At 40.6% G+C, this 11,100-nt stretch overlaps 1 protein-coding gene across 1 annotated transcript in view; it reads left to right on the top strand.

Annotated features, from left to right (window-relative positions):
- Positions 1-9,510, top strand: part of ITIH5 (inter-alpha-trypsin inhibitor heavy chain 5) — a 152,521-nt gene extending 143,011 nt beyond the window's left edge. Inside the window, exons 10-14 of the mRNA XM_063926817.1 lie at positions 1-258; positions 607-660; positions 2,176-2,292; positions 3,679-4,056; positions 7,073-9,510. The exon at positions 1-258 is cut by the window's left edge and continues 296 nt beyond it. Of these exons, the coding sequence (XP_063782887.1) occupies positions 1-258; positions 607-660; positions 2,176-2,292; positions 3,679-4,056; positions 7,073-7,326 (1,061 nt within the window). The 3' untranslated portion in view covers positions 7,327-9,510. The remainder of the gene's footprint in view (positions 259-606; positions 661-2,175; positions 2,293-3,678; positions 4,057-7,072) is intronic.
- The last annotated feature ends 1,590 nt before the right edge of the window (positions 9,511-11,100 follow it).

Genomic DNA, 11,100 nt, shown 5'->3' with positions numbered 1-11,100 from the left:
AAAGATTGTGGAGTCACCTGACATTCAAGGAACTTCTTACATCTTGGCATAAAAGTAACAGCGACACTGAGAAGGAGGCTATAATGAAAAAAGCCAGCAAACTGGCACTGAAGTACAATTTTGTCACCCCATTCACATTGCTAGAAGTTAAGGAGCATGAATTCCAGGCTGATCTTCCCAAAGAAGAGGCTACAAGCCTTTACACAGAGGGGATTGGACAGAAACTGCTCAACCTACCAGGAAAAAAAGCTCCACAAGGTATCTTAACAGTATAAAAATGTATTTAGTATTACAGCTAATTACACAATATCATGAACAAGATATTGTGTAATTACAAATACATAGCAGACACCATGTACAATGTCCAGCAGTCAAAGATTATATATCAGATTGTATGAAAAATATCCATCAATTTTATGTATTATTGTTTAATATAACTAAAGCAAAAAAGTTGAGTTCAGCCTTGCTAACACATGGTGAGTGCACCTTACTAGCTACTGTATGTATAAATGTTTAGTAATGACACTGTTATCGGAAGGAAGCACATCATTTATTTTGGCAGACAATACAATGTGATACTTTGTGTTTTTTTTTCTATGCATATAGGATCCCCATCTGAGCAGATAAGCAGCCATAAACCACCCATCTCTAAAACTTCAGGTAATCTACTGGCAACTTTGTTTGTACTTCCTAATTAGCAGAGAAGTAGGAAACACTGTATGTATAACTCTGATTTAAGTCTTATAAATGCTGACCTTTTCTACTACGAAGATACAATGTTCAAAGGCTCCCGTGTAACACCATCCAAAATCAGTGGAATGTAACTGAAGCCTCATGAACAGAAGGTTTGATCACCCAACTCATCTCTGCCATGTTCCAAGCCACTGACCTATGAGTTGAAGTACAGCAACCAGAGTTGTAGTGCTAATGTAATGCTATAATGGGACAGATTGCTAGCACTTTTTCATGTCTATACAGATTAATAGTAGGATTGGTCAGTTTACTGAAACACCAAGCCCACTGATGCTGGCCACACATAGTGATCTTGCAATTTGGCCTGAGAGCCAGGCACCAATATCAATGTCAAGTTTGACAACTCATGTTGGTGACCCAATTAAATGAGATTCAGCTGTTTGATACCTAGATATGGCTGGACTAATTCTGTGATCAATAAGGCCTACAGTATGTGAGCAGTCAGAAGATAGTTACATACTCAGGTCAATAGCAGTCACCTTCCGACCACATTTATCAACATGTCTGACAATATTGTGATTGGTTTTCATCATTTAATGGCCGTCATTTGGGACCTAAAATGCTGTAATACTGATATTGCTGCAGACAGTGGGGCTAATTCAGACGCCATCGCAGTCTGAATCCTTTTGTGGAGTGCGCACGCGCAGTGGCTGCACTGCACGCGCACACCCCGGGAGCCCAGTGAGGTGCTATTAGCATCTCAGGGCTGCGATCGCCTCTGCCTGATTGACAGGCAAAGGCGGTTGTAGGGCGGGAGGGGGCATGCCATATATGACCAGTTTCTCTGACACGCAGGGGGACGCCCAGCACAGGGCTAGTTCGCCCTACCCCCTCCACACAGGTACAAAAGTATTGCACGGCGGCGATGCTTTTGTACCTGGTGAGTAGCTCCCTTCCAGCGCAGCTCCTGTGATGTCACGCAGCCAATGTGGCCTGCCCCCCTAATGGCCCGGACACACCTGAATTGTCCAGACCATGCCCCACCAATGGCCGTTGGCACGCCCCCACCCCGCGACAGCCTCTGCCTGTCAATCAGGCAGAGGCGATCACAGCCCAGAGATGCTGTTAGCATCTCACTGTGCTCCCCGGGTGCATGGGCGCACTCCACATGGGTATGCAGACTGCGACCCAGTCTGAATTAGGCCCTATGTGTGACCAGCTCAGCGTCACCTGAGCTACTATTCATTTTGGACAGCGACCATGAACAATGCTGTTTTCTTGGCTGAAATCCGGGAATCAGTACAAACATGTCCAAGTGTTGGCTTGAAACTTTGAAATATATTTGCATCTGTAAAAACAGTAGTGTTGGATATAACAATATCTAGATGGAAACAGTTGTTTTACAACTGGAAATAACAATTCATCATTCATATTTTGTTAGATGACCTTTTCTCCTGTATATTTATTTATACATCCTTTCAGCGGACGGAGACCCACATTTTGTTGTTGACTTCCCTTTGAGTAAGCTGACCGTGTGCTTTAACATTGATGGCGAACCGGGTGACATACTGAGGCTGGTGTCAGACCACAAACACTCTGGTAAATTCCTTATTAAATTACCTAAACCACTTACCCATAGCATCTATCAAATGTCATTTATGCAGCATCTATCAAATGTCATTGATACAGATGCTCTTTAAATAATTGCATCTCTGATTTCTTATTTAATTAATAAGGAATAGTAATGGAATTGTTCTTCCAAGTTCTGTTTATTGCAATCTTGTTTTCCTTTAATTCATGTTATACTTTATTGGAATTAATTGGAAGAAAAAATAACAATTGACCTTTATTTTTTGGTGTTTTGTATCAAATTATGTAACATAACTGGTCACAAGGTGAAGGGTCATAGTATATGGTGTGCACGGACACTTCTGTAAGTAATTTTTCTATATTGGGATGATAATTCTCTTCTTGTGTGTTCCAACTATTTTGGTATCTGTTTCTGCTGATCATATAAGCAGCAGTGTGTAGTGATGGCGAGAGACCACTGCTTCCTCACTGATCTGAGCAGCATGCGGACGTCACCTTTGTTGCATCAGTCTTTTCAGCCTCTCACTAATCAAGGGAACAAACAGTGGGTCACATGATTGGCTGCAGCAAATATCTATGTACTGTACTATGGGTGGTGAATCTCCAAAACATCAGTAAATGGTGACAATGTACAGGGGGTGTAGGAGATAGACTGTAGTTAATATAAATAATTAATAAAATAAATACATTTAGTAAAAGAAAAATAAGCGTATGTATGTCTGTCGCAGCGGGCCTACACTTTTGCTTCTTTTAGTGATGTGTGAGGGTGTGTCTGTGTTTTTGTTTGAGTACTTCCAAAAACACAAACTTAAGTATTATAAAGAGTAATATACTATGGATAGTAGAATTATCTTGGAGAATCTTGACCTGTGCAAAAGAATTTGGTCAGTACTTTGTTTTATATGGTCAAGAAGTTATTTACTGACTTCTAATATTTTTACAATGCATATATTCTGCCTGATTCTGAATTGGGCGCAAACATGAGAGGCCAGATTACTAATTTATAATGTGAGCCTCTGTACCACTTCATACATATAGCTGCTCTGCCCGCCCTCATCATAATTAGTATCTGCACTTGCATTTACTCCATGGTGAGCACTAAAAAACAGTCCCTACACATGTACATGACTTATAATAGCACTCCCATGTAATGGATGTCATGCGTGCATTTGCAAGGGGGCCACTCAGTTGACAGCCTGAAACAGCCATTTCATGGAGAGAGCTAACCGGTCACTCACACAGCCTCCGTCTAGGTGTGTACATAAGTATGTTCATGGTGCCAATGCAGGATATGTCTGACTCCAAGACCGAGTAATTATGTAAGTATAGGCAGGTCAGTTCTGCATGGATGGAATTTGATGATCACTTAATGTATGCATTGTCTATTATTTTAAGGTGTAACAGTAAATGGACAGCTGATCGGGGCACCAGCACCACCAAATGGTCATAAGAAGCAGAGGACATATTTCAGCAGAATTACTATAATAATCAACAAACCGAAGCGCACTTACATAGAAATTACTCCTGCCAAGGTCATCTTGGACAGCAAGGATCGTCTCATTCTGACATGTGACAAAAGCGCTACAGTGAAGAGTGATGAGCTAATGGTTGCAGTTGCTGCAAAATCTAACGTCACCATAACCATCCAAGGGTCCATCAGCTTTGTCATACTGGTCCATAACTACAAGAATCCAGCACCATTCCAGAGAAATCACTTGGGATTCTACATTTCTAACAGCAAAGGGCTGTCTTCTAATTCTCATGGCCTTTTAGGTAATTTGGATTGTATAATTAGTCATAAAAATAGGTTTGACTTCAATGTACTAATATTTAAACTAAAACGGGATTCACACTTAAATTATAAAGTATGGAGGAAAGAGTTCTACAGCAGAATAATTATAAATGATCTATGTGGCACACTAGTTCACATTGCTCCCTCACAGCAAGAGTATGATTAAGGCTTTTATGTGGGATTGAGGCACATAAGACAGAGGCACACTATAATAATTAAATATATATTAAAGCACACCCACAGTGTAGCTTCTGTTCTGGTCTACTTGCTTTGCTTCTGTAGCAAGTCCACTCACGTTATAATCACAAGTCTGATACTTTAAGAAAAACCCATCATAAGAGCTATTTATTACAATATACAATATTGATTACTTGTGTTTTATAGCAACCCACTTTGATAATGCTACACTAAACTAGTGTTATCAAAATGGTACAGGAGCATATCTGCATGTACAGTATAACCCAAGAACTGCAACATCCACTATGCAGATAAACAGACACACAAAGGTGACAGAGACAAAGAGACAGTTGGGGAGACAGAGGTGTACATACAAAATTAGGGGGAAAGTATCCCAAGTGCACATACATTCAAATAAAGGTAAAGTCACACATAGGAAGAGAGAAGTACACATACAAAATTGGAGACAAAAACAAAGAATGAGGCTAGAGACAGACAACTAAAGAAAGATAATGCCCGATTTCATCTGATTTTGACCTTTTGGGTCGATAAATCGGATGAAAAGTGGCAAGTCGGATGCGTTTTACATCCGATCTGATGCGCGGTCCCATGTGCATCGGATAGGAGCCCTTAGGTCGTTAGTGCTGCACTCGTTATATGTCGGATCCCGCAGGCATGGCTGGGATCGCATACGATACATCGTATGCAAAAGGACCGCATACGATATATCCGGGAAGCTGCCGGGCAGTTCAAGGGAAATCGCTTCCGACTTTAGCCTCAGATATGTTGCTGTAGTGTATGGGGCCCTTTACACAGAAGGGAAACTGGGAGGAGAATAACGCAGACAGCAGGTAAATAAGCAGTGGAGAATGAAAGCTACATATGAAGTGCGCACACAGGTGGAGTAAAGGTAAGGCCAGTAGGTGTGTGCATGTGCACATGAAAAGGCTGTGCTGTCTATGTGTACAGAGTTGCTGCAAGCTACATGTCATAGGCAGCATGTGGCTAATTGTGCAGTGAAATAGGGATGATCCCACTGGTGTCCCCAGAGTGCACCATACCAGAATACACATATGACATGACAGAGTCATTACAAAGCCCCCTCTGCAAAGCCCACCCCTATTATCCAGGCTCACAGTGCTGGAGAAATGGGTTCAGTTCTGACCGAGGCCACATCTGTGTAATGCTTGCATATGTCCACCCGCTATGTTTGTGTGGGTTTCCTCTTAGCGCTCAGTTGTCCTACTACAGTCCAAAACATACAGTACTGTGGGTTGATTAAAAATTATTTACAGTGCTCAGTACTTTGCTTGGTATCAGAGCTATCCATCTCCTTTGCTTGGCGTCAGAACTCTCCATCTCCTAGGCTTGGCGTCAGAACTCTCCATCTCCTATGCTTGGCTTCATAATTCTCCATCTTCTATGCTTGGCGTCAGAACTCTCCATCTTCTATGCTCGGCGTCATAATTCTCCATCTTGTATGCTTGCTGTCATAATTCTCCATCTTGTATGCTTGCTGTCATAATTCTCCATCTTGTATGCTTGCTGTCATAATTCTCCATTTTCTATGCTTGGTGTCAGAACTCTCCATCTTCTATGCTTGGTGTCAGAACTCTCCATCTTCTATGCTTGGTGTCAGAACTCTCCATCTTCTATGCTTGGTGTCATAATTCTCCATCTCCTATGCTTGGTGTCATAATTCTCCATCTCCTATGCTTGGTGTCATAATTCTCCATCTCCTATGCTTGGTGTCATAATTTTCCATCTTCTATGCTTGGTGTCATAATTCTCCATCTCCTATGCTTGGTGTCAGAATTCTCCATCTCCTATGCTTGGTGTCAGCACTCTCCATCTCTATGCTCTGTGTCATAATTCTCCATCTTCTATGCTTGGTGTCAGAACTCTCCATCTTCTATGCTTGGTGTCATAATTCTCCATCTTCTATGCTTGGTGTCAGAACTCTCCATCTTCTATGCTTGGTGTCAGAACTCTCCATCTTCTATGCTTGGTGTCAGAACTCCCCATCTTCTATGCTTGGTGTCAGAACTCTCCATCTCCTATGCTTGGTGTCATAATTCTCCATCTCCTATGCTTGGTGTCATAATTCTCCATCTCCTATGCTTGGTGTCATAATTCTCCATCTCCTATGCTTGGTGTCATAATTCTCCATCTCCTATGCTTGGTTTTATAATTCTCCATCTCCTATGCTTGGTGTCATAATTTTCCATCTCCTATGCTTGGTGTCATAATTTTCCATCTTCTATGCTTGGTGTCACAATTCTCCATCTTCTATGCTTGGTGTCATAATTCTCCATCTTCTATGCCTGGTGTTATCCACCTCCTAACCACTGCTCAGTAAATCCTGTACGTTGAAGCTGAAAGATACACTAGTAATGCTCTTCACTAATATGCTATTTTTATACATTTATAATCTTTTAGTTCATTGTGGGACAACTGTAAACACTAGTACAAGGGAAATATAATCTGGATGCTGTGGGTGACACCACCTATCCTATTGCTAACAACATTTAGAAAATGAAAACAAAAAAGGCATTGGCTACTATGTACAACTCCACTTATTTCCTATACAATAGTTTTCATAAATGGCTCCAACTGTATGGGAATATATGTGATGGTGATGGTGATAGATAGACAATGAATATTGAGTTCTCACTGTGAAAAACAATTGTTCTATATTTAGTAATCTAAAATGACAAAATGTGACCATTCCTCCAAACCTGTCTGATTACTCTCAGAAAGCCAAACAGCTATTCAACAGATGTATTAGTAACAATTAAACCTTATTATTTCCATCCATAGGTCAGTTCCTACATAATGAAGTTAAGGTCACTAAGGCAACAAACCAAACCTCAAATGCTGGCAACATTTTGAAGGTGAGGAATCGCTCTGTCCCTGTAATCAGAAAGCAGCGGAAATTGTATAACGGCCTTCACCAGGTGGACTGTTGGTTTGCAAAAAATAATGCTCACAAACTGATTGATGGGCTGTATCTGGATTATCTGGTGTCTCATCCTTTTGACTGTGGGAATGATTTAATAACAAATGAAGTTTAAAATGAAATTATCATGTATGGTTTCAACTACATTCCACTTGAACTATGCTAAGAAATGATGGAAGAGAACAGTCAATTATCAGAAGACTGCAGCACAGACATTGTGTTTTATACTTCATATGGATCTACATTGCACAGTGCTGTATTTCGGAGTGACAGAATAATGTTGTGACTTACTTTGCACAAAGTGTTCATTGGAAACCCTTTTCCAAATGGACCACTGCATCCATTTCCAGTGTAGTCACTGAATTCATTTTATATGTATCCATATTTCTATGATATACAATTTCCATTTTTTTTTTACTAAAATACTTTATTTTATTTATGCTTTGATTTTTTAGAATGTACTTTTGAGATGGTTTAAACGAGCAGTAGACTTTTTGAAAAACCCTAAATAATGAATTCTGCCTTCTACATAGGACAAATTTTCTGCACAGTATTTAGGGAGGATCAGAGTTGTCCATTTTACGCGTTTCATAGATGAAGGCAATATGCTAACATTTAAGATATCCAATTTATTAAAACACTAGTTATCAGCCCACCAAAATGATGGAACAACATAACAGTAATGTTAGTGCCAGTGACTGTGTGCGTCTGAATGGAGCAACACTTGAATTGCTCCATCAGGCACAATGTAGCAGCCATCGGCACGTAAAACCCTTGAGAGGTGATGAGCAGTGTCAGCCTTTTATTATATAGTATTATTAGTGTAAACCAGGGGTTCTCAAACTCGGTCCTCAGGACCCCACACAGTGCATGTTTTGCAGGTAACCCAGCAAGTGCACAGGTGTATTAATTACTCACAGACACATTTTAAAAGGTCCACAGGTGGAGCTAATTATTTCACTTGTAATTCTGTGAGGAGACCTGCAAAACATGCACTGTGTGGGGTCCTGAGGACCGAGTTTGAGAACCTGTGGTGTAAACAAACATTATAGCTCATGCATTGCATATCTATGACTACAAATGCTGCATAGGCACACTGCGATTATAAAAAGCCAATGCAACTTTTTTAGATTAGCTGCAACTTACCACTTTACTACCCATTTCATTCTACACCTCATCAGAGACAACTGAATGTTGATCAAGACTGGTGTAAAGTGTGGTTGGACAATTATCTTTATCTCAACCACGTCTGATCATTGTCCAACTGCACAAACTGCTTCGTTGGATCCAGCTATTTGACAAGATCTGTGCAATCTGGCCACAAACATGTTTCACTAAAGCGACATAAATTTGGAGTCTTGAGTTAGATCAGTGTGTATATGGGCATGTAAAACTGGCCACACTTAATCTGATTTGGTACGCCTTTAAACTATTTGCAGCTACAACAAACAACAGCTTTAACAGATCAATAGATAGACAGCAATTTGACCACCATTGCATTTTAAGTTATGGGCCAAACTGCCAGTAATAACACTTTCAGACAGAAAAGTCTGAAAGTCCTGGCAATTACCCGGCATTTCAGTGCCAGGTAGTTTTGCCGAGACCTGCCTGACCCCCCTTTCATACAGACAAGCAAATTACCGGGTCGAGAATTTTGAATCGGTAATTTGCAGATCAACACGGGTATTTTGTCTGTGTGAATTGGTCAACCCGGGTCTCCAACCCTGGTAGATTCCAGGGTCGAAGTCCCGGGAATTTCATCCCGGGTCGACCCTTTCACACAGAAAAAGGACCCGTGTTTTTCGTGAAGTTACCGGGTAGAACTGCTTCACCCGGTAATTTCAGTTTCTGTCTGAAAGGGGTATAAGAAGTGCCTCATTTATTTCTTGATCTGGCTATTGGTTTGATGCCCAGATTAGTTTATTTTTGCAAATGTACAAGGGCAACTTCTGATACAAAGTAACAAACTACTTTCTGCAAGTTAAATAATCATAGATTATTCATAACAGTAGGGTAGATAAACGGTCAGTGGTTTTTGGGACCCCGATTGGTTGGTCTTTGATGTCTGCAGCCTGTGTAGGTGCACACTGTGTAATTTAGCCTGTGTGTTGGCAGAGTTTACTGGCAAGGGAGTAAAGGGTTGTTCAGTATTACTGCCACATTGGGTACAAATACAAGGTATGTAGACATTTACGACTGGGTTCCCTTTTCTACTCAAGTCACTAGCAGGCATGCTGAGAACCTATACAGCAGGCCTGGCCAACCTGTGGCTCACCAGCTGTTGTAAAACTACACATCCCAGCATGCTCTGCCACAGTTTTACCATTTCTCAATAGCAAAAGTGTAGACGGGCATGCTGGGACTTGTAGTTTCACAACAGCTGGAGAGCCACAGGTTGGCCAGGCCTGCTATACAGAAATGTATTATGTTCGAGATATAGAAAGCATCCACAGACACCATAAATACGTGCACAACATGGATTTAGGGGAATATATTAATGAGGAAGTAAGTTGCTCGTCTTGGTGATAGAAAATCACCGGTCGCTGCAATCAATCAATTAAATATTGCAGGCAATAAAGGCCCAGAGCTGTAAGAGTTAGTACCTATCTGGGGTCATAATCAGGATATAGTCTTTTTATACATGTAAGCTATGTTTTATTAAAAGAATAAAGGATATATCTTTGATTTTGGTCTGCTATTCACAACCGGAGATGGTGGTAATAGAACAAGGATTGGATCAGTACGTTTACCACTGTGATCCTTGTTAAATAATCAAAGCCCCAGCCATGTTGCTTATCACCCTTTGATAAATACACCCCCACAGTGCAAATACTATTTTAATCTAGAAGTGATATTGGTATTCAAAAACAGCTGTGTGAATGGATTACATTGAAAAAAATGCATTTTGCAAACTGCACCCGGTCTGATACAGTGGCTTCCTAAAATATTCAACCCCCCCAAAAAAGTCAACAGATTTGTCTGTATTACAAATGACACCCAAATTGTTCTAGAATTGAAAAACGCTGCTTACATAAGTATTCAACAGCTTTAAGTCTGTTGATGTAACTATCTACCAGGTTTGCACAACCTTTGGTTTGCCCATTCTTTGTAGATATTTGCCAGATTGTTCATGTTGGTTGGAACTTGGATGACATTTATGGACTGCAGTTTTCAAATAGTGGCACAGATTCTCAATTGGGTTAATGCCGAGGTTCTCAAATGCAGTCCTCAATGCCACGCAACAGTCCAGGGTTTAAGTTTATCTATGCTTGGCCACAGGCGACTTAATTATAGCAGCTCAGTCAATTTGATTTAACCATCTGTGCTGAGCCATGGATATACTGAACACCTGAACTGTTGGGGTGCCTTGAGGACTGTGTATGAGAACCTCTGGGTTAAGGTTTGGGCTTTGACTTGGACATTGTAGAACATTCACCTGTTTGATTAGCTGCATTAGGCGTCTGGGTGATATGATACAGCTTCCATTTCCTCACAACTGAACCAGCTGTGCTCACAGGGATATACAAGCACTTAATTTCAACAATCTGTGTGTGATTTGTAATGTAGACAACTCCCACCCTGAAACTACATACTATTCATAGCTCTTTTCTTCTGTAACCTTCATCTGCTAGAAACTCTTCTATTAGATGTTAGCAAAGCACTGATTTAAGAATTGCTGTGTACCTAAGCAAATTGTAGAAAGCACTGAATTGCCAAATGTTTTGAACAGTACACATTTTCATATCAACTGTCTTTTGTAAAGAATGTGGGAGTATTTTTAATTGCTGATTACATACAATTATTTTTTTTGCTATAATGGCAGCAAATTTACCTCTATGGAGTATAATCAATACCTGTTGGATCCTCTCCAACGGAAAGGATCCAACAG

This window comes from Pseudophryne corroboree, chromosome 6, assembly GCF_028390025.1.
Source record: "Pseudophryne corroboree isolate aPseCor3 chromosome 6, aPseCor3.hap2, whole genome shotgun sequence".
Taxonomy (NCBI): domain Eukaryota; kingdom Metazoa; phylum Chordata; class Amphibia; order Anura; family Myobatrachidae; genus Pseudophryne; species Pseudophryne corroboree.
This window is presented reverse-complemented; position numbering and strand designations above follow the sequence as displayed.